Raw genomic sequence first — 24,212 nt, forward strand, 5'->3', positions numbered from 1 at the left:
CAAATATTTTCTTCAGTCTCTGGTGTGTCTTTTCATTCTCTTAATAGTGTCTTTCAAAGAAACGAAGTTCTTAATTTTCTTGAAGTCTAATTTATCAATTTCTTCCTTTATAGATTGTGCTTTGGTGTTGTATCTGAAAAATCTTTGCCTAACTCATGGTCATGAAGATTTTCTTCTAGAATTTATATAGTTTTAGTTTCAGGATTTACATTTACATATATGATCCATTTTGAATTAACTTTTGTATTTTGCATTTATTGCACAAAACAGTTTTGCATTATGAATATATGGTATGCTATATGGATAGTTCTTTTTTGCATATGATGGCCAATTATTCCAGCACCATTTGTTGAAAGGTTGTCCTTTCTTTACTACATTGCCTTTGTACCTTTGTAAACAGCAATTGACCAGACAGGTATGAGCCTATTTCTGGTCTTTCTATTCTGTTCCATGAACCTGTCTGTCTGTCTTGATGCCAATACCACAATACTGTAGTTACTGTAGCTTTCTAATAAGCCTTGAAGTCAGGTAGTATGAGTCCTCTAACTTTGTTCTTTTTCACAGTTGTTTTGGTACCTCTAGGTTTTTTGGATTTCCATATGAATTTTAGAATCAGACTGTCAATTTCAATTAAAAATCCTGCTGGGATTTTGCTTTGGGATTGCATTGAATTTGTAGATCAATTTGGATGAAATTGATGTTCTCACAATATTGAGTCTTTTGATCCATTAACACAGTATATCTCTGTTTTTATTTCGGTTTTCTTTAATTTCTGCAATATTTTGTAATTTTCAGTGTACCTGTTTTGCACATCTTTGGTCAGATTTATCCCTAAGTATTTCATACTTCATGATGCTATTGTAAAAGATATTTTTTAAAGTTTCAATTTTCAAGTGGTTGGTGATGAAATACAATCGATAGGTGTATTACTGGGCCTGTATCCTGCAACCTTGCTACACTTGCTTATTAGTTTTGTGGATTCTATTTGATTTTCTTTAGTTTCCTTTTTTTTTGTAGCCCCACTCCCACCCACTATTGGATTTTCTACACAGATTCTCCTGCCAACTGTCAATGAAGATAATTTTACTTCTTTCTTTCTAATCTGGATACCTTTGATTTCTTTTTATTGCCTTATTGCACTGGCTAAAATCTCTAGCACATTGTTAAATAGAAGTGGTGAGAGCAGATATCCTTGCCTTGTTCCTGATCTTAGGGGGAAAGCAGTCAGTCTTTCACCATTAGATATGATGTTAACTGTACTTTAAAAGGACATAGATGCTTTTTATTGGTTTAAGGAAATTTCTTTCTATTCCTAGTTTGCTCAGAGTTTTTTTTTTTTTTTTTTTTTAAATCAGAAATAGATGTTGGATTTTGTCAAATGCTGTTTCTGCATCTATTGAGGTGATAATATGGTTTTTCTTTTGTAATCTATTAAAATGGCAAGTTATGTTATGGACTTTTTTAAAGAGATGGGTCTTACTGTGGTGCCTGGGCTGGAGTGCAGTGGCTATTCACAGGCACAGTCATAGTGCATTACAGCCCTAAACTCCTGGACTTGAGTGATCCTCCTGTCTCAGCCTGCTGAGCAGCTGGTATTACAGGCATGCAACACCACAGCCAGTTAAATGATTGATTTTTGAATGTTAAATCAATTTTGCAGTCCTGAGATATACCCTATTTGGTTATGATGTATTATCTTTTTATATGTTGTTGAGTTGTATTTGATAAAATTTGGTTTAGAACTTTCGCATCTATGTTTATAAGGGATATCAGTCCATCATCTTCTTGCATCCTTTGTCTGGTTTTGTGTCAGAGTAATGTTGGTCTCATAAAATGAGTTTTTAAGTAGTTCCTCCTCTTTAATTTTCTAGAAGTGTTTGTGTAGATTTGGTATTATTTCTTCCTCAAATGTTTGTTAGAATTCACCAGTGAAACCATCTGAGTCTGAGGTTTTCTTCATGGGAAGATTTTAAGCGACAATTTCAATTTGTTTAATAGATATAGGACAATTCAGCTTATTTTTTTCTTCTTGAGTGAACTTTGGCAGTTTACCATCCCACTATTATAAATTATTTGCACAGCCCTTTGTATTATCTGACAAATTCTTGTTTTCTTAATTAATTACTTTTTATGTGTTGCTCTCCTAAGATTGAATTCCAGAAGAACAGACACTGTCAGGTTTATCTTTGCATCTAGCACAGAGTATGAGCTCAATGTATAATTGTGGAGTGAACAGAGGCTATTTTAATCTTTCTGAGAATACAGAAACGTGGATGTTCTCAGGTAATGCCTGTGAAAGCTGAGGCTTCGAGAGAGAGGTTAAGTAAATTGCCCAGTACCGGATGACCTATGAAGTGGGTCAAACCCATGATCTTGCTTGTACATGGTTTTCCCTCTTGTTAAGTATTTACTTGGTAGCAAAGTATGAGAGTGATGGCTGCAGAGAAACTAGACAGGGCTCTCAAGCTTTAGTGTGCATGAGGCTTACTTGGAGCATTTATTAAATGGGCCAGGAATCTGTATCTTTGACATGGCCCCTAGAAGAGTTTGATGTACATCATCAAGAGACCACACTTTAGGAAGCTCTGACCCAGCCTGTGCAAAATGCAGGGGAAGGGAAAATGCCCCTCTGTTCAGAGAGGGAATGGACATGGTATGGATGGGCCTAGGGTCACTGTAGGGGGTGGCTATGAATTCAGGACCTCAGCCTGAGGTGGGGCATTAGAAGACATGTGCAAACAAGCCCCAAGGGCACTAAATCAGCCCCATGAAGTTCTTTTTCAGGGTCAGTGGCTTATGAACCAATTCCTTTCCCCTGTACCCCTGTTTCTCAAGTGGCTGGAGGTAACGCCAGTGCAGTTTCTCCGCTTTTAATAAAAGAATAAACTGTAGGGGTCTTTCAATCTGTCTTTGGTTAAGCTTTCAGAAACCTCACTGCCCCATCTAGTCCCATTCCTCACTTCTTATCTGACTCCATGGGGAGGTGGGACCAAGATTGAAAGAAGGAAGGCAGGGAAACAGAAAAGTCCTGGGCTACTTACTAGGGGAAGGTGTAATTAGTAGCTGTCTCTCTTAGGGGCTGGGGGACAGCAGCCCTCTTGCCATATTCAGTTGATGGGGGAGTGGGTAGATGAAGAGACTCTGGGCCCTGGGAACTGTGCATAGGTCTCCTCACCTCCAGAAGTTTGTCCTGCTCACCCTCAGCCTGTGTGAATCAGTGAAGGAGTTGGGCTCCACATAGGAGGAAGGGCGAGGGCTGGGGGAGATGCTTGGATAAGGGGATAGGTACACCACCCGCACACCCTCATGTGCTCCACCCACAGGAGGTTTCTTTTCTGGAAGCCTAACCAAAGAGAGCTCCCCAGGGCCTCCGTACAGGACATTCCAAAGCCTCCACCAGCTTTCTGCTCCCTGCCCTTCAGTGTCACATTGGCTGACACTCCTGCTGCGCTAGGGCAGAAGTGGCAGGCAGAGGCAGAGAGGGCTTGTGTCCCAAAGGGCAAGCAGAGAGGGAGGGCAGGAGGGAGGACACAGAGGAGGAACAGCAGAGGGCAGGCCTCTGAACTGGGTGCTAAGGTGCTCCACTGTGGAAGGTGGGAGTGGGACACCCTCCTGGAGGCAGTTGACATAACGCCTGGCTTGGCTGTCAGTTGGCCTGGAAGCTAATAGAGTAATTTGCCTGCCATCACCACATTGGCCGGGAGAAGTGGAAGGGCACTTGTCCCCTGGGGTAGTCTCTGCCATCCTGTGTTGGCACTGGGCTGGACAGATGTCATCGCCTTCATGTGGGAAAAGGCAGCCCGCCCTGGGTAGAGGAGCCGCTGTCTTTGTGGCCTAGTCTCAGCAATTAGGGTTGGAGGGAGGGGTCCTGGTTAGCTCCCAAACAGCAGGGATGGCAGAGCACTTGTGCTTGGCGTCAGAGAGGATCCGGACAAAGTCCCATTAGAAGATGCTATTTGGGTGGTGTTTTGATTAGATATTTGTGTTTATTTTCTATGCCTGAGTAAGGAATGACCACAAACACAGCAGCTTAAAATGACATCCATTTTATCGCCTCACAGCTTCTGTGGGTCAGGAGTCCAAGCTCAGGTCACCAGGGTTCTTGCTCAGGATCTCCTAGAGCTGCTGTTCAGGTGTCGGCTGGTCTGTACTCCTCTCTGGAGCGTGGGATCCTCTTTCAAGCTCATGTGGTTGTTGGCAATATTCAGTTTCTTGTGGCTGTAGGAATGAGGTCCCATTCTCTTGCTGGCTGTCATCCCATCTCTCTTGGCTTCTAGAAGCTTCCTCAGAGTTTCCCACCATGTAGCTCTCGCAGGCTCTCTCGCCTGACGGCTCACTTCTTCAAGGCCGCCAGGAGACTCTGTCTCTCTCCATTCAGGAAGGGTCAGTTCCTCTTTTAAGAGCTTTCATCTGTTTAAGCCAGGCCCACCCAGGATAATCTTCCTTTTAAGTGACTCAAAATAAACTGATCTGAGACCTTAATTACCTCACCCCATCATACTCACAAGGCCCACCCACACAGCAAAAAAGAGGATTGTGGTAGAGCATCTACACAAGGAGGCAGGAATCCTGAAGCCATCTTAGAATTCTGCCTATCACAATATTCAACTTCATTCATTCACTCATTCATTCATTTATTTTGAAAGAGAAAAGGGGAGAGAGAGAAAATAGACTACTCTGGAGAGTATGAGAGAGAGAGAGATAGAAAGGAAGAGAGAGAGAGAGAGACAGACAGACAGAGAGAGAGAGAGAGAGAGAGAGAGAGAGAGAGAATGTGTTTGGGTGTTTAAAGATGAGAAGGAGTGGTAGGTACTTGCTCCTTGTTAGCAGAACAGAAGAGCTGTAAAGAGTCCACCTGCAATTCTGTGCCTCTCTGCTCTCCCCTTCCTTGCTTATAATGAAAACAGTTGATAATTCAGAAGTTTTATTATAAACTGTTGCATGGATAGGAGCCAAAAAGAGCATTTGCTGTATGTGCTCATTTCTTACAGGGAATTGATGGGAACCAACTCTACCAATGACTATTGCTGTTGGCCATCTGCTGGGACATGCAAATAGCTTATAGAACCAGAGAATCACAGACTCTTAGAACCAGAAAGGGCTCTGGGGATCTTGTAATCCAACCCAGTCATTGCACAGATGATGGAACTGAGGCCCAGAGAGGAGATGTGAGTTGTGCAAGGTCACACAGCTAGCGGGCAGCAAGTTTTACTGGGAACAAATCAATGCCTACTCATTCAGCAAGCAGGTCTTGGGTGAGGATTAGGAGGGGGCACATGTGTACTAGGCCAGCTCATGTACTTTCCACTATAACAGTTTGCCTCATTACACAGTCTCTGCTTCTCTAATAGGACTGGCTTCATAGAATTCTTAATGTGTAAAATATTAATCAGCATTTGCCTTCCTTGTCCTCTTGGCCATGGGGAGTAGACAGAGGGGGCTGCAGCCTGAGCACAGATGGGGTGGCAGCAGGAGGAGGGGGCTCTGCAGCCTGTGCAATGGCAATGTTTGTGCGTGCATGTGTGTGTGCGTGTGTGTGTGTATCCAACTGAGATTAAGCCCTGAAAGCAGGACTCAACATTGCCTCCTCCCCCATGCAATCACATCCTGCCTGTGACTGTGTCACCTCCATCCCTCCAGCAGCCTTTATCAGTATCACAGATGCTGATTCACAAGATGCAGGTTGTGATGGAAGGTGATTAATGATGGCAGCTGTAGTCCCTCTTACTCTCCCAGCCTCCCTGACCTTGTTCTTCCCCTCCTCTTTCCACTTCCCCTGTCTCCATCATCCTATAAGAAAAGAGATAAACATTCAAGACATGAGGGGAGTTGGGTCTTCCTGGAGCAGCTGCTATGAGCCAGGCACTGTGCCAGGCTCTTTTGTTTGTTCTCCTTTAACAATGGACATAGAGAGATGCTGTGGGATGTCATGGGATGGGAGGAAGGCAGTGTTCTTCCCGTGTCTCCATAGAGGGCAGTGGCAGGCTGATTTCCAGCAGACAGGTTTGCCATCCTTTGGCACACATGTTGTTCATGTTGGTTCTGATGTGTATGTTGTCAGAGTGCCAGGCTTCAGAGTTATACATGGACTTGCCCTCTGAAGCTGGGCATGCTGACAACGTGCAAATCAGAACCAACATGAACAGCATGTGCCAAAGGATGAGACTGTCAGGAACCCTAGCAATCATTCACTTTACTAGCAGGATGAGATGGAGGCCCAGAGGAAACTTGACTTGCTCAAGGTTGTGCAAAGCTGGCCTCTCCTGATTCCCATTCTAGAGGCCAGTCTCATATCCAGCTTCCATTTCTCCGGCTGCACTTTTACTCTACTCTGGAAGCAGGCCATGGTCACTGAGCATCTCAGAGATGTGGGGGTGATAAGGGCACAAATCTTTAGTGAAGGAGATTTAAGCCACAAGGACAGCCTCTCCCAATACCATCTCTGAGCAGCTTTGCCCAGTTTCCTCTCTAAGTGATGGGCCTTGTTGTTATCATGACTGGAATGGACTGCTGCCCTACTGACTGGGTCAGGGATGTGGCAGAGCCTCTGACACCGAGGCGACCTCTATATGATGGGCTATTTCCTCTGTCCCTTTCATTGTGTCCATGTGTGCCCATGTGTGTGCGGTGGGGTGGGCTGCAGAGTGTGTATGGCTGAATTACTAGTATACAGGCAGAACTCCAAGCCCAATTTCTGATTTGTAAGATATGACAGTGGGGTCTTCCCTTCCCCTTGTATTTTTGAGACGTCCAAGAAATCATGTAAATGAGTGACAGACTCTAACTCAGGAGGACCCACGGGTGCTTTTTCCTGCCTCTGTCGCTTCCTCTGGATCAAGCTGGAAAGCTGGGGAGAGGGCAGAGCCCAGCTTCTGTCATCCTGCCATCTGTTGCTTGGTCCTTCAGTGAGTTTGGTTGAAGGAGAAATTAGGTCAGAGGAGATAGGTCCGGGAACCCAGATCTGGCAGATGTGAGAATGTGGGCTATGGTCCGTGGGCTCTGTTTTCTTGAGGCATATTGGGTTGGGTAGCAGAGTCAAGCAGTATTGCTCTCCTTTGGAGAAACCAGTCAGCTCAGTGAATTCAGCACCCTGGACAGAGCCTAAGAAGGCAGGGAGGCTCTTCATGCCCTTTGGTGCCCCCACCAGGCTGCAGGCCTGGTGGTCATGGATGCCAAGGCCCAGAGTTCCCAGGTGTGGGCCCCCAGACTACAGAGAGTATTGGGCTTTCAAGACTAGACTCTCAGAAGACTTGGCTGGCTAGGACTGGTCTGCAGGCAGGAGGGGGTATTGGGGGTTGGTCTGTTCCTTTGAGGAAGACTCATGGACTTGATGCCAGGGCTGAAATGGCTGGTCCTGGGTCTGGGAAAGTCAGTGCACAAGCACAGAAGTCTTCTGCCTGTTTGACTATCCCCCTGGGAGCTCTTTGAGGACAGGAACCCAGTAGATCTCACTGCTGTTCCCCCCACAACTAGCAGATGGCCTGGCCGGGGGCAGGTGCTCTTCAATGACTAATTGCTGACTGAATGTTGAGGAAACAGGCCACAGAGAATGAAGTTTGGATGAAGCTGGTTGGGGACAAAGCCAGGCCCTTTGACGGGCCCCCATTGAGAGATATCCCCCCATTCCTTTTCTCCTGTCCTCACCAGCAAAGTCCTTCCCCACCCAGCCCAGTTTTCTCAGTGCACTTCACTCCCCCATGCCATGAATGGCCCCCTTTTGACATTTGCCTATCTCTGCCCTTGCCTTCAATGCTTTCTCCAAGGCCATCGCCCCACCCCTTCCTCACACTGCCGTGAGCCATCTGTCTCCTAAACATCCGGGTGCTGACTCTCTGACCCCTTAGAACTAATAGGGATTTTGTCTTTGTTCCACAATGGGGATGCCGTAGTTAAAATGGTCTTCTAAAAATTTAATAATATATTTGATTTAACCCAATGTATCCAAAATAGTGTCATTTCAATGTGTGTTCAATATGAAAAATGTATTAGTGAGCCAGTTTACATTATTCTTCTTAGAATCCATGGTGTATTTGCTACTTGCAGCCTATCTCATTTCACAGTGCTCCAGGAGCCCCAGGTAGGGTGGAGGGCATGTTTAAATAGCTTTTGGCTCTGAGAACTTGCCATCTGAGTGCGTGGCACACAAAGGGTCACCCCTGGCCTCTTTTCTGGGTATCAACAGCTTAGAAAGCCCCAAGAGGCAGAATCTTGGGTTCCTGCTTCATCTTTGCTGTTCCTCAGTCTGTAGCCATCCGCTGGGACTGGTCCTCATTGCTTCTATCACCTGCTCCTGAGAAGGGGATGGGGGATCATTTCTGCTTCCTCTCTGTAGCACCAGAAGGCTCTAACCTGCTATCTCAGGGTTCCCACAAATAGAAGGTGCTATATTTTCTTTTGCATAAAAGATTTTAGCCTATATGGCCCCCCCTTCTACTTGCATCACCCTTTCCTCCTCCCATACCACCCCCCTCCACAAGCTGTCCTAGAATATCGAGATGCTCTCATTCTAATTGCAACTGTGCACCCACTGATGGAACAGGTACCCTGAGTGGTACTGAGCTCTCCATTACTGGAGGTGACCAAAGTTAATACACTCTTGTAGCTGGCCTGACACAAAGAGGAATCCTGCATGGATGAGAAGTTGAGCATGAGAACTTGAGGAAGTCACTTCCCACCTTGAGATTCCATGAGTCCTTCAAGTACCTAGTGTGGAGGTAGACAATGGGAGAGATTTTGGAGAGAATTAAAGCACAGTCTCTGGCCTCAGAGTACATGCAGTTCAGTTGGGGAGATAAAACAAACGTGTAAGAGATCCCTAGAAAAATCTGGGGCTGGCACAATTGCCCCAGGACCCAAGGAGAAACCCGGACAGTGGGAGGGCATGGGAACCCTGGAAATAGCACAGAGTGGAGGCGAAAATGAGTCGTACCCCTCCTTCCTCATAGAGTTGAGTCTGGCCTCCCCAGACACTTCCCAGTGCCCAGGCTGCTGCCTTGGGTCACCCAGAACAGAATCTACACATTACATCTGCAATGGGCTGCCCCACTGCTTGCCACTGCCTCTTCCCACTGTAGGGTGAAGACTCCCCATTGTTTGCTAAGCTCTTCTTATGAGGCTGGCAGCACAGTGTGGGTTTTGGAGCATGTGTTCTGGAGCCAGATCTCCCAGATTTGAATTTTGACTGCACAACTTCCTAGCAGGATGACCTTGAGCAAGTTATTTCAGCTTGCTGTGCTTCAGCCTCTCATCCCCCCAAGTGGGCTGATAATGGTGCCTGCCTCACAAGGGTAGAGTGAGTTAATAGTTGTGCTGGGGACTTGAAAGAATGCTCAGGATACAGAGTCACATGTTTGTAAAATTAAATACAGGACATGACTTTAGCTTCTTCCCCCACATGCTTTCATTGTTCTGCAGAGGTGCTGGGGGTGTCAGTGCCTCCTTTATGGTGGGAGAGCCGGGACTGAGCGTGGAACTTCAGAGGCACGAGGCCTTGACCTCGCTCCTTCTGGCCAATATTCTAGCAGTGCAGCCACATCCAAGATTCCCATGTTTAGATGATAGTGGCCTCATCGTGTTCTTACCGCATCTCAGGCTGGCTTTCAACCAAACCCTGAGTCTGTTTTCCACGTGCAGAGAAACGGGCTCTAGCCCTTCTTGTAACTTGTGCAGCCAAACTTTTTTTTCCCTGCTTTATTTTTATTTGTTAACCTTTATTTTAGGTTCAGGGTTATAACAAATGTGCAGATTTGTTGTAGAGGTAAACTTGTGTCATGGGGTTTGTTGTATGGATTATTTCATCACCCAGGTGATAAGCCTGGTACCCAATAGTTCTTTTTTTCTGCTCCTCTCCCTCCTCGCATCCTCCACCCTTAAGGAGACCCTAGTGTGTTTTGTTCCCCTCTATGTGTCCATGAGTTTTCATCATTTAGGAACATGCAGTATTTGCTTTTCTGTTCCCATGTTAGTTTACTAAGGATAATGGCCTCCAGCTCCATCCATGTCCCCGCAAAAGACATGACCTCATTCTTTTTCATGGTGCAGCCGAACTTTGTAAGAATATAATTGTCCGTTTCCCACTCTCTGCTACTGTGGGACATGTGAACTGCTACCCCAGCCTGTCAAGGTCTTTTTGGGATCCAAGTCCTCCTGTTGGCCATATGGATGGGGTCTTTGTGCCCAGGAGCATCTGAGAATCTACAGACAGTGGGCCACTGTGCTATCCTGCTATGCTCACCATGGTCTTAGACAGGGAGAGGGCTCTGGACTGGGGCAGTGCTGAGAGAACAGACTCGGTTTTTGCAGGTCTTCTCTTTGGCCCTAGTGGTCTGGAAACTTCCTTTGCCTTTGCCAGAAAGCTTTACATCACTCACAGATCTTGTTCCAGTGGGGGACAGCCCTCAGAATGTTCTTGTGCCCTTGAGGTCTTTCTGGCAGATGATGACATGGCCCGTCTGCTTGCCACCTTCCCTGTTCCCAGCTGCTGGGCCTCGACTCTGGGCTGATACAAGTCTACCCTCTTCAGTCCCAACCAGCTCCTCTCTTGATCCTCCAGTAGCTTTTGGGGGGCTTTGAGCCCTTGGCAGAGAGCCTCCCCAAATTCAGAGGACCATGACCAATCTCATCACTGCCCAACAGGGCAGGCCAGGCATGGTGGGGGTAAAAAGCTCAGCTCTTCTCTTGCTGCTTCCAGGAGGTGGACATTACTGGATCTCCCAGGCTGAGCAGCATTGAGCATGCCCATTGCACCCCTATCTGCTCCTCCAGCCCTCACTTAGCCCAGCCATCTGCAGTGCTAGGTGTGCAACTCAGCCTTCCGCAGGCTGTGAGGCCCGAGGCTGTCAGACGGCAGATTCTCATCCCGCCTTCAGAGGTGTTGAGGAAACATGAGATGCACCACCCACCCACACCATGGTGACATATGTGGCTCTTCCACATGCCAGCCTTGGGATGCTCTAGTCTGGACACCCTGGGTGTGGGTACCGATATAGTGACTTCCCTACCTTCCAAGTGGAAGGATCTGGTGCCTGCAGGGTAGCCGGAAGATAAGCAGGGTGAACTGGAGTTTTTCTTCTGCTGCCAGCTCCAGGATCACAGGCTCAACTTGACCTCAGCAGGGAAGGCAATAGCGGGCTTCTCATGCTCAGCAGGGAGTCTTCCAGCTGCTGAACATCTGCAGGGCCCACCAGATACAGAGCACATTTGTGCACGGCATGTCCTTAAGAAGACCTGGACTTGGCATAGTTGTGGCCAGGGGTGTGAGGCTGAGGGATGAAAGGAATGACCTCTCAAGGCACCTCCTCACATGAGGTGCCCAGCTGGTGCCTGGGCAGATTCAGGCCTGAATCTGTCTTGCTGGGGAGTAGAAAGGTCCTGGACAGGCAGGGACACATGCTTCCCAAGATAGCACATCTGCCATCTGAACACTGTTCTGAGGCAGGTTGACACAGATTTATGCTGATACACAAATTCAATAAACACCACTAGACTCCTCCTTCCAGCAGGCAACCTGCCTGGGAGGCTGAGGGCTCCACTGGGGTGAACTGGGACCCTGAGGCCTCTGTGGAAAGGGCACTTGAAGGATCCAGGTTCCAAGGGTAGCATCAAAAATGCCGATGTGGCTCCTGCCTTCAGATGTCCTGTGCGTGCTTCCGAGCAGGCCCAGGTCTGGCTGGGTCACCTTTTGCCCTGTCTGCTTGACTGTAGCTCCAGTGTTTGCAAAATGAGGCTCGGCATTTACAGTCCCTTCCTCTGTGGTCACTTAGTGTCCTGGAGTGATCCCTACCCATTTTCTTGTCCTCTTTTCACCCCACAGAGCCCTCTCAGCTCCTGGATGGGCCGGATAGTGATGACAGAACCATCCCATCCTGTCCCTCTTCTAGAGATTGTCCAGGGGCTCCCGCTCTGGAGGGGTGCAGCGAGGGCAGACCCCCTTGCAGGCCCCAAGCTCTGCCCATCGCTGGACGTTCTCTGTTGTGGGCTGGAGGGGTGGGGTGTGAGCAGACCTCGGAAGTATCTGTCACTCTGCACTCAGCTTGCTGTTGGCGCAGAGAATCTGTCATATCTGTGCTGCACTTCAGTCTTGTCATTTTACAGATAACGTGATGGAGTCCAGAGAGGGAAAGTGACTTGCCTGAGGCCCCAGAGCCGTCACAGAGTGGCAGAAATGGCTCAAAACCCAGGCCTCCTGGGTCTTAGCGTGATAAGCTTGCTGCTGTCCTGGGACGCTGACTGTGCCTTGCTGCGCCGGGAGGGACATAGTTCTGGCAGGGGCTCTCAGGGCAGCTCTGCTTCCCACGAGAACAGGGAAGCAGGCATCTCACTCTATCCAACCCCCTCCACGCTACATCCTGACATCACTGGCCTGTGCTCCCTCCTCGTCTCACCCACGGCACCCGAGCTCTGGAGTTGAGCATCTCAGAGAGGTCTTCGGGGAAAGAATGGGCATGAATTGCGAGGGGTGGGAAATCTGGCACCGTGAAGGGCAGGGGTAGAAGCAGTGCCAGGGCATCGGGGCATGGAAGCCCAGCGTGCTCTGCAGAGGCTGCTCCCCCAATTCCCCTCCAGACTCCAGGGCCAAGAGCTTCAGATGCCACAGCTGCTGCCCTGCCGGGTGCCCCTCGCCTGCCACCACTGATTGCAGTATGTGCCGTTCCATTTTTAACAGTCCTGCCCGGCCCCGGCTGCCTGAGCCGATCCAGAGGCGGGCCCTGCTCTTGATTGCGGCACTAAAAATACCAGCGAGGCCTCTGATGAGAGCAGGGGCTTGGTCTCCCCTTTGCCTGCACATCAGCTCTTTGCTGCCTCCCTGCACAGTGGCATGGGGGGACCCTGGAGGAAGGGGCTAGGGGGCAAGGAAGCTCGATTACTCCTATGACCTTTGCAAGCATCTAGATAAAAGGCAGAATGACTATCCCAATATTTGGAGACATGGCATCTGGGGCCTTTCTGAATGTTGGGACTCCCAGGTGTTTTGTGCTGGGTAGACACAGTCTCATGGTGTTTTGAGATTCCATGTGTGTGGTTTCCTGAGTCTGTGCTGGGGAGAGAAAGCTGGAAACTTTTCCAGGCCTCCAAACTTTTTCCTCTTCCTCACTTCTCATTTCTGGTCAGTGGCCAAAACCTGAGGGTTCTATCTCCTGCATAATCCCTCCCACATACTGTCTCCTTTCCAGTCCTGCTGCCTCCGCCTGGCTCTGACCTCTGCCTGAGCTTTCCCCTAGCTGCTAGGAGCCCCTCCCATCGCCCATACCTGTGCATGTCACCTGCTGCTGTCAGGATGATTTTCTAAAGCCCAGCTCCCATCAGCCACTGCTCCAGTCCAAAACCTAACTCCTTGGCCCAGCATATAAGACCCTCTATGATCTGACCTTGGCAGGTTGCTCTAGTCTGATTTTTTTTTCTTTTCTTTTCTTCTCTTTTCTCTTCTCTTCTCTTCTCTTCTCTTCTCTTCTCTTCTCTTCTCTTCTCTTCTCTTCTCTTCTCTTCTCCTTCCTTCCTTCCTTCCTTCCTTCCTTCCTTCCTTCCTTCCTTCCTTCCTTCCTTCTTTCACAGGGTTTTTCTCTCTCTCTCTTTCTCTCTTCCTTTCTGACAGGGTCTCGCTCTGTCACCTCAGCTGGAGTGCCTTAAAACCGATTGAGTGACCTCCCTGGGCCGGTTGGAAACAAGGTAGGGTGTCCAGGCCCTTGCCAAGGTATCTCAGGTTTCCCATCACTGGGCATGGGGGTGCTTCAAGGGAATGGCACCCAGGATCCACCCCTTGTTGGATTAACAACATGTTCACAGAAAGGGGGATGAGTGAATCTTACCAGATGGGGTTCCCTGGCCTGGGGGTAGTTGCTTGTCTGACCCAGGCAGGGTATTTGGGGAGCTGCTGGACAATATTCAACTATGTAAGCACTCCACTCCCCAGCCCTCCCCTCCCGAAGTGTGAGCACGGACCCTAGAATGCCAGAGCTGCCAAGGCAGCTCCCTCTTGTTGACATATGAGAAAATGAGGCCCAGAGGGGAAAGGAAATCTTTCTTTTCTTTTCTTTCTTTTATTTCTCTCCTTCCTTCCTTCCTTCCTTCCTTCCTTCCTTCCTTCCTTCCTTCCTTCCTCCCTCCCTCCCTCCCTCCCTTCCCCTCCCTCCCTCCCTCCCTCCCTCCCTCCCTCCCTCTCTCTCTCTCTCTCTCTCTCTTTCTTTCTTTCTTTCTTTCTTTCTTTCTTTCTTTCTTTCTTTCTTTCTTTCTTTCTTTCTTTCTTTCTTTTGTTCATCTCGCTCTGTCACCTAGGTTAGAGTGCAGTGGCACAATCTCGGCTCACCGCGACCTCTGCCTCCCAGGTTCACGCGATTCTCCTTCCTCAGTCTCCCAAGTAGCTGGGATTACAGGCGTACGCTATCACACCTGGCTAATTTTTGTATTTTTAGTAGAGATGGGGTTTTGTCATGTTGTCCAGGCTGGTCTCGAACTCCTGACCTCAGGTGACCCGCCCCCCCCCCCCCCTTAGCCTCCCAAAGTGCTGGGATTACAGGTGTGAGCTGGCTAGAAAGGGGATTTTCTGAGTCAAAGAACTAGAGCTACAGCACAGGCCTCCCAGGTGCTTGTCAAGTGGATCTCTCAGCCCCACCCTGCACCATGGCCTCCTGCCTCCTTCATTCCCTCATCCAGAATCTCCTCTCCCACTGAAATCCTGCCCATTCCTCAAGGGTTTGTCTGTCCCGTGAACTACTAAAGCCCCTTTCTGTGTATCCTTTGGTAAGGGCTCTCCACTTCCCATCTCCCATGCTGGACTGTGAGTTCCCGAAGACAGTGACTGCATTGGTTTCAAGCGTGTACCCAGTTCAGTGTCTCCATGCATGTTTCCAGGGCTGCGTGCATGTTTCTGGAAGGAATCAATGAATAATCCAAAAGTCTGTTCCACTGAACTTGGATTTGACGGCGGGTGTGGTTCCTCCTGTAGGAATTCAACCTGCTTTAAGAACAGATGATGCAATCGCAGGCAGTAAGAGCTGCAGATGCCTCCCGTCCCCTTCCACTGGCTGTTAGCATCACTGCCCGGACACTGCAAACACCAGCCCATAGAGGGCTGCCCTTTCTGTGAACGTGTTGTCTTTCCTGCTCACCTCTGCCCCGGAGGGACGGGGAGGGTAATTATCTGCCACGGTGTGAAAACTTTTATTTCTTGCTGCTGCTGGGCTTCAGCCACAGGGAGCGTAAGATGGAGCAGAGATACCAGAAGAAAACATCAGCACAACAGTTAAGTGCCACATTTTGTTTCTTTGGATTCCCTGGGTGTAAAGAGTATGTGTATGAATGTAGCACTTTTAGCAGAAGGTCCTCCCTGGTGGTGTTGAGAAGAGGCCATGGTTCCCACTATCTCTTCCGCCTCCTTCAGGTCTTAGGCAGGGAGGGTCTCGCAGCCTGGAGGGAGCAGCAGAAGCCCTCTTAAGCTTGCTGAAGGCCTGGGGGATTTATCAGAAGGATGCAGGAGTGCCTCGTGGGACCCATGGCCAGAAAAACCTCCAGGTCTCAGGGCAGCTGGGAGGCTCCCGAACCCAGTGAGCTGCCTTCCCTCCCTATTCTTCCCCTGCCGAGGCCACACTGGGTCTCGTCCCTGCTGCTCCCTCTGCTCCATTTTCCTGCCGTGCTCTGCAGATCTGCTTTCTTTGCTTACTCATCAACATACGGTCCTAAAATAGCTGCCTGGGCCTCCCCCAGTCTGCCCTGGCTGCCTGACCTCAGCTTCAGGCCTAGCCACAGACTGACTCCCCAGCCCTGAGCCCCTTAGTTCTAAGATCTTAAGACAGAGTATCTGATTGGCTGTTGGTCACCAAGAGGCTGTCTCCTGCTGGGGCAGGTGTCCATGGGTCCAGTTGTCTGAAGCCAGCAGACAGGGGCAGGTGGCCCTGGGGCTGCCTCCTTGGGATGGAGTTTGTTGGAAGGAGAGGCTGGGCAGGGAGGCCTCCCCTCTGCAGCCCTAGTGTTGCCCAGGCCCACTAAGATCTAGTGAAAGACAGCATCTTCGTCTCTTTTGTGCTGCTATAAGAGAATACCTGAGACTGGGTAGTTTATAATGAACAGAAATGTGTTTCTCACAGCTCTGGAGGCTGAGAAGTCCAGGATTGAGGGGCCGGCATCTGGTGAGGGCCTTCTTTCTGTATCATGCCATAGCAGAAGGGCAAGAGAAGGAACCCGTGCCCAAAGGCCCTTTTAGTAAGCCCTCCTATGGGGGTGGGGCCCTCATAGCCTAATTACCTCTTAAGGGCCCCAGCTAATAACACTGTTACCTGGAAATTAAATCCCAACATGAGTTTTGGAGGGGACAAGCATGTAAACCACAGAAGGCAGTTTCCTTTTCAGACCCAACAGTATTGGCAAGGGTATACCTCAACATGTTCCTACAACTCATACCCGGGTGGACATGGGGCCCTCCTCCCCCTGAGCTGCAGGCAGAGTGGCCCCAGGGCCAGAAGTGTGCAGTACCCCAATTCCTCCCCCACCCCATGCTCAGGCTCAAGTGAAAGCAGCCTCCTGGGATACTTGGCCCCTGATCCAGGGTAGCACAAGTGGCGTGATGATGAAGGCAGGAGTTGGGGACTCTAGCTGGGGTGAAGAGCCCTCCCGGGTGCTGTTGGAAGGGCCTCTAACATGCTGGTCTTGACCTGCAGGCTGTCCCCTGGGTCTGCTCTGAGCTCACCTATCTGAGGGCGTTTAATCCTTTTGTGGTGATTTAAAATATGTATGTAAATTACTTGATGTTCCCTTTAAAAGACAGAGCCAATTCTCCTTCCTTGAGTGTGGGCTGGACTTCGAGGCTCAGTTTTCACAAATAGAATAAGGCAGAAGTTATGGCATGTGGCTTCTGAGACTAGGTCATAAAAGGTATTGTGGTTTTCTCCTGGCTCTGTGGGAAGCAGCTGCCCTGTTATGAAGACACTCACACAGCCTCCTTATGAAACCTCCCTGTGGTGGGGAACTGAGGTGTCCTGCCCGCCGCCATGCGAGTGAGCCACCTTGGAGGTGGATCTTCCAACCCCTGTTCCGCCTTCAGATGCCTGCAGCTCTGGCCAATTTCTTGACTGTGGCCACATGAGAGGACATGAGCCAGAACCACCCAGCCAACATTCTCTCACAGCCTGTGACTCACACAAACTGAGATGACAAACATTTCTTTGTTTAAGCCAGTAAGTTTGGGGGTAATTTGTTACACAGCAATAAATAATGAATGTATCCCAAACCTGTTTGTTTTCCCCAGGTGTTTGGCCATTTGCAGGAAGGATTTTAACTCACTTTCCACTTTCTGCTAGGGGGAAACCAATGCCCGTGGTGGCTGGGGCCCACACACCATTCCCCTGTTTCATAAGGACCTGGGAGGCTGGGAGGGGGGCCGTGTTACCACTTCCCCCTCCAGTGGGTGTCATCCTCCACCCTTCTGGCCCTGCAAAGCAGGGGAAATTCTCTGTCCTAACCCTAATGCCAGCCACAGCCTCAGCCCTATCTCCTAGTCACGTGTGTTATCTGAAGGACTTCAGCTGTGTTCACCCCAAACCCTTTTCTTTAGTTGAAAGAAAAGGGCCTCAGCTCTTAAAGCCTCCACAGAGCCTCAGAGGTTCCTAGGACTGCTGGGTTGCAGTCCCGATGGATCCTAGCAGTACATGGCAGAGCGGAAGTCCAGTGGGGGAAAACATAGATAGAAGTCAGAGGGCTTTAGTTATGCTGCTCACGAGGTCCCATAGAAATTGCACAATTTCTTTTACCCTTTTGGGCCTCTGTTATCTCTTCTGTAAAATGGGGCCAATGGTATTTGTCCTGTATACTTACAAGATTGCTGTAGGATCAAATGAGAAAATAAATGTAAAAGTGTTTCATAAACTATGAAGCACTTGACAAATGTGAGGATCAAAAACAAATGATTACAGAATGGAAGGTTTATTCATCATTTGATCTAGCATTTTGTGAATACTTGCTATGCACCAGGGCTTCACATGCATTGCCTTATTTAATCCTAACAAGCTATTGCTGACAATGTGCTATTATTTCCATCTCCCAGTTTCGGATTAGGAAACAGGGCTCAGTGAGGTGAACTGACTTGCTTGAAGCCCATGCACCCATTGCCACCATTCCTAACCTGGGCCCTGACATGAATGACTACTCCTTGAAGAATTTAGAGAAATGGTGAGGCCCGTGAATAGCCCTGGGCTCTGGCCCCTGAGTTCCTCTCCCTGCCTCCTCCATCTGCCTGGCAGCTCCTCACCTTCCTAAGCGTTTCCTTGGAGGCAAGACCCAGCCAAACATGCTTTATTTTGGGTGTGTCTTAGGGGAGCAGGAGCAAGATGTCTGCATGGCAAGCAGCAAACTGGCTCCGATTCTCTCAGGAACCGTAAACCGAGCCCTGGTTTAGATGTGGTTTAGAACTACAGGAGGAGGCCAGGTGCGGTGGCTCACGCCTATAATCCCAGCACTTTGGGAGGCCAAGGCAGGTGGATCACCTAAGATTAGGAGTTCGAGACCAGCCTGGCCAACATGGTGAAACCCTGTTTCTACTAAAAATGCAAAAAAATTAGGCAGGCATGGTAGTGCACACCTGTAATCCCAGTTACTCGGGAAGCTGAGGCAGCCGAGATTACACCACTGCACTCCAGCCTGGGCGACAGAGCCAGATTCTGTCTCAAAAACAAACAAACAAACAAACAATCAAACAAAACTACAAAAGGAGATCTGGTCAGTGAGAAGTTAAAAGCTCAATTTGTGGCAGATAAGTTCTGGGAGATGGTCCCAGAGAGAGGTCTGTATCCATTAGCACTTGTGGCTTTGCAAGGCCTTAAGACCATTTCCCTTTGAGGCTGAGAGCTTGCCTCTCCCCGCCAGGCTTTTTGTTTAGGGATAGGGGAGTTGCTTTACAAGTCAGGCCACACAGGAAGCAGTCCCAAGCCTCAGTTGGCCTCTTAGAGATGAGCGAGTCCCACCCTAAATGGGCCCTGTCCTGTGTACGGTCCGCTCCTGTGTGCCCCCACCCCCACCTTAGTGAGCTTAACTTGCATCAAAAAAGATTTCTGAGAATCTCCCCCCCGACGTGCTTTTCCCAGGTCCAAGGTGCCCTGCTTCTGGCCTCATCCTAGTGCTTTGGGATGGGGTGGAAGAGCCCGTGTCCCCAGGATCATCCTGCCCCTTTGTGTTTTGCTTTTCCTTGTCTTCTGGGCCGGTGCCACCCTCTCTCTGGGCAGTTCTTTCTCGGCCTTGGAGCTGCACACAGCTGGGGTGGGGGTGGAGACAGCCACTGTTGCGGGGCTTGGGAATGAAGGGGTCTTTTTAACAATGATAAAGGCGGCGATGGGGCAGGGAGGGGGTTGGCGACATTCCTTCTCTCTGAGCCTGAGAAATGTTTCTGGTTTTTGCTTATAGCAATTCTCCCTGCCTCAGCATCCTGAGTAGCTGGGATTACAGGCACCCACCATCATGCCTGGCTAATCTTTGTATTTTTTAGTAGAGACAGGGTTTCGCCATGTTGGTCAGGCTGATCTTGAACTCCTGACCTCAGGTGACCTGCCTGCCTTGGCCTCCCAAAGTGCTGGGATTACAGGCATGAGCCACGAGCCCGATCCCAGGCAAGTGTTTTTCCTTGGCTCTGGGAGTACCTAATTGCCTCCCCCTACTCACTGGGGGCTGGAACATTTGTCCCCCTCACGAAAGAAAGGTCAAGAAGCTACCGAATTGCCTTTTCCCCTCCTCTTGCCATGTGTCTCTGACGGTGAGTCATTCTCTTTCCTCTCCTTCTTCTCTGCTTCCCTCCCTCTCCCCAGACACTGGATCTGGGGTGGGATCCCTGTCCTGCCTGGCTGTCCGGGCCTCTCTCTGCAAGTTGTAGGCTCCCAGCTTCCTCAGCAGGACGTGGAAGCCCCATCCTGAGCCTTGGGGCTCAGCCTCCCTTGTTTAATCTCCTAAAATGTCTACATGGCAGCGTCTCTGCGTCCGGTACTGTGCTAGATTCAGGAGATGAGGGGCATGATTCCTGCACTCACAGGGCGTACAGTTGAGAAGAAGGGAGTACTAGCAAACAGTAAATCTTACAAGCCACTCTGTAATTAACACCGTGACGTGTGTTATAAGGGAAAAAGCGCAGGGATCTTTAAGAAGGTGTGAGGAATACCACATGTAGACTGGGTGGGGGATGCTTAGGAAGTCCCCCAAAGAATGAATATTAAGATGACACCTGAAGAATGGAAGAGTGGGGAAAGCATTCCAGGGAGAGGAACCAGCACGTGCAGAGGCCCTGTGGTCAAAAAACTTGACACTTAAAAGGAATAGCAAGAAAGTGTGTGGCTGACGGGGGAAAGGGAGGGAAGATGAGGCTGAAAGGAGAGGAGGAGCCAGAGCATGCAGGGCTTCGAAGGTCAGGCTGGTGGAGCTCAGGATTGATCCTAAGGGCCAGCCTGGCAGTTTCATTTCTTATAGCATTAGACATGTACTCACCATATCCAGCCATTCTACTCCAAAGTATTTACCCAAAAGAAATAAAAATCTATGTACAAAAAGACTTCGGCACGAAGTTCAAAGCAGCTTTATTCATCAGGGGCTTCAAACTGGAAACAATTCAAACACTTATCAACTGGCGATGGACAAAGAAACTATGGTGCATCCACACTGAGGAATACTATAGAGTAAGAGGAAGGGACCCCCTTTCCATGCATGCGTGACACATGCAGCAACATGCAGGAAGTCCAAAATGTTATGCCGAGTGAAGGAAGCCAGACACAAGAGGGTACCTGCTGCATGATTCCATTTGTGTGAAATTCTAAAAAGGGCAAACCTAATTTATAGGGATAGAAATCAGTGGTTTCCTGGAGTGGGGGATGGGGAAGGATATAAGGGATCTCTCTGAGGTGATGGAAATATGATGGGATGGTGGTTACACAGGTGTACACGTTTGTCAGAATTCACTTTCTATACACTTAAAATGGGTACACTTTATTTTATGTAAAGTATATGTCAATAAAAGTAATTTTTGAAAAATGCACTTTTTCTCTTCTGCAATGAAGATTAGTTTCTATTACTCAAATAAAGAGACACATCATTTGAACACACACACACACAATAAGACAAAAATGGGTTGTGATTAGTATGTGTGTGTGTTTTCTTTTCTTTCCTTTCTTTCTTTCTTTCTTTTTTTTTTTTTTTAAAGAAAAACACCCCTTGCCTCTGTCTGGAGACAAAATTGAATGGGAACAGGTGTGAAAGTGGGAAATTATCGCACAAGTCCAGGCAAGCCAGGATGCTGGTGTGGACTCCGGTGATGGTGTGGATGGAGAAAGGGAGACAGGAGGAACTGCTGGGACATGGAGCTTCCTTCCCTCTGGTCTAGGGACTGTCCTTGGCCTTCCTCTGGGCTCAAGGTTGGAGACTGGTCCCAAGTGAGAGCAGGGGCTGCAAGGGAAGGACTCACATCCTGCCAGGCGCACATCTGTGGGTAGACACGCTCCCAGGCCCCTGTCCTTGCACTCCTCGAGCCCAGGCAGCCAACAGGCACGTGGGCCTTGCCTTCCCTCCTGCTGCCACACTTGCTGGCTCCCTAGCCCAGTCACACCTCAGGCTTTTGCAGCCTGGAGGACTTGGGTTTGAATCTGACCCCCTCCCTTGTCAGCTGTGTGGCCTCAGTCAGTGGCAGTCCCTCGAGCCTCATTTTCCTCATCTGTAAAATGGCAACAACAGCCACAGTGCCTGCAGGGTGGCTGTGTAGATTGGCTGAGCCAAAGGGCAAAGGTAATTCATACCGTTCCCGCATGTCACAAATGCTAGGCCTGATGATTTGTATTTCACATTTACTCTCACTTTCACTTGCACTCCAAAATTAGCAGAAGGTGCAGCAGGAAAGGGTAATTCATTTCTCTATAGAATCAATCACTCACCCGAAGCACCCTCTTCCTGTCCTGGGGTCCCCACACCTGCTCTAGCCCCACCTCCCTTCTGGCCGGACCCTCCTGGGTTTGCCCAGGAGCCTCTCTCACCTTGCTCGAGTGGGCATCAGCCCACTCTTCATCCTGCGCTCGTGCAGGCGGACAGGGCTGGAGGCGCAGAGCACAGCCCACCCATGGAGGGCCTGGCTCCCTCGTCAGCCCATTCTGCAGGATTGCACCTGGTCCTCAGGAGCCAGGCCCGCTCCCAGCCCTCCTGGGAGGCCGAGGTAATTGGCTCAATTAATCAGCTCAATTAGCACCTTCTGGGTGAGCGAGCAGCTCAAAGCCTGCCCAGCCTCAGTCAAGGGTGCCCAGCCTGCCGTCAGCTGCCGTGTGCCAGAACCAGTGCTGGGCATGACAGTAGGGGCAGAGGGCTCCCTGCCCCTCCCTAGCTCCGACCAGCCACTGGGGTAGGGGTCAAGCTACCAACAAGAGAGCACCTCAGCTCTCTGTCCTTGCAGAGGGCTCCCCACCACTGCCTGTCCTCGTCCCCACCGCTCCCCTGCCAGTCCCTGCCAGCTCCTTTGTCCTGTTTGGGTCCAGCAGCCTCCTAGGCTGAGTCCCCAATCTCTGCTGGTCTCTGCTCTGGGACCCTTATTGTGCATTCAGAGGTCAGCTGTGGTGGGAAAGGTAAACCGCTCATCCCTGATTCCTGTTCCCTGCCCCATACCAGATGGATTTACAGATTTTTTTTTTTTTTTTTTTTTGAGACGGAGTTTCGCTCTTGTTGCCCAGGCTGGAGTCCAATGGCGAGATCTCGGCTCACTGCAAGCTCCACCTCCCTGGTTCAAGCAATTCTGCTGTCTCAGCCTTCCAAGTATCTGGGATTACAGGCGCATGCCACCATGTCCAGCTAATGTTTGTTTTTTCAGTAGAGATGGGGTTGCACCATGTTGGCCAGGCTGGTCTTGAACTCCTAACTTCAGGTGATCCACCTGCCTCAGCCTTTCAAAATGCTGGGATTATAGGCGTGAACCACTGTGCCTGGCCCCAGACCCTTTTTTTTTTTTTTCCCAGCCTTTAACTTATTGGGTCCGCCCACAATCCTTTGAGGAAGGTGTTGTTGATATCATCATTAAGTGAGGTTCTGGAAGGTGGAATGACCTTTCTGAGGTCACACAACCACTCGAGCCTTGACAGGAGAAGCAGTGAGCTCAGCTCTGTGCCCTCTGTCTCTAGGGGTGAGGGAACTCCCTACCCCTCACACAGATACTACCAGGGACCCCCAATATCTGCTGCCCCCCAACATCTCACACCCACCTTTGCTAGCCATGTTTCTGTCACAGGCCCAGCCCTTCTGTGCCTGGACGTCACCCCTTCACAACTCCCCACACCCCCTGCTACCCTAGAAACAGAAGCCACAGTGTCTGGAATGCCAGCATCAGACAGGAAGCTCCCTCAGCTCTGGCGGAGAGGGGGCAGCGTGCAGGGAGTGGGTGCAGAGCGACTATGAGGTGGCCAGGGTTGGCTGGAGGCCCTGAGACTGCAGTGGGGAGCTTGATTCTGGCTCTCTGGGGGCATCTGGGAGCCTGTGTGGAGAGTGGGGCCACCTCCCGTGAGGCCCCTAGAAGCGGGGGTTCTCCACGATGCCAAGCACAGGGGCAGTGGAAGAGGGGACCTGGGTGTCTGACGTTTCCTTGGAGAGGCCCCGAGGTGGGAAAGGAAGAGGGGAGGGCAGGGGCTCGGGAGAGGGGAAGAGGCGGGGATAATGCTCCGGCTTTCACTCATTTCAAACTCCATTGCTTAGCACATTGAGCAACAGAACAGGGCTTTGACTAAGATCGTTGTAGTGGTTTGAACAGGTGGCCCCCCAAAAGGTGTATCCATATCCTAATCAAAGAACCTGTGAGTGATGTGGCCTTATTTGTAGAAAAGATCTTTGAGGATGCGATGAAGTCAAGGATCTGGAGATGGAATCAGCCTGGATTATCAGGGAGGACCCTAAATCCAATGACAACAGTCCTGTGAGAGACACATGGGGGAGAGGTGGGGAAGGCTGTGTGAAGATGGTTCTGCAGCCTGCAAGCCCAGCAACGCCTGCAGCCCCAGGAACAGGAACAGAAGAGGAAAGAGTCTCCCCTAGAGCCTTGGGAGGGGGTGCAGGCCTGCTGACACCCTGATTTTGGACTTCTGGCCCCAAGAACTCTGAAAGAATACTTTTCTATTGTTGCAAGTCACCTTGTTCGTGGTAATTTGTTATGGCTAAGAAATAGATGCAATCATCTTGGTTTAACAAAATAAGAGTTTCAATTCTATAAAGAAGTTTGAAAGTCACTTATT

The 24,212-nt window shown here is 49.7% G+C and overlaps 1 protein-coding gene across 1 annotated transcript in view; it reads right to left on the reverse strand.

The window, feature by feature from the left end:
- Positions 1 to 23,496: 23,496 nt before the first annotated feature.
- The window catches only part of LOC102116172 (spliceosome RNA helicase DDX39B-like), a 36,578-nt gene continuing 35,862 nt past the window's right edge, over positions 23,497 to 24,212 (reverse strand). The window contains 1 exon segment of the mRNA XM_045370912.2: positions 23,497 to 23,568. Coding sequence (XP_045226847.2) covers positions 23,497 to 23,568 — 72 coding nt within the window.

This window comes from Macaca fascicularis, chromosome 14 (assembly GCF_037993035.2).
Source record: "Macaca fascicularis isolate 582-1 chromosome 14, T2T-MFA8v1.1".
In the NCBI taxonomy this organism is placed as follows: Eukaryota; Metazoa; Chordata; class Mammalia; order Primates; family Cercopithecidae; genus Macaca; species Macaca fascicularis.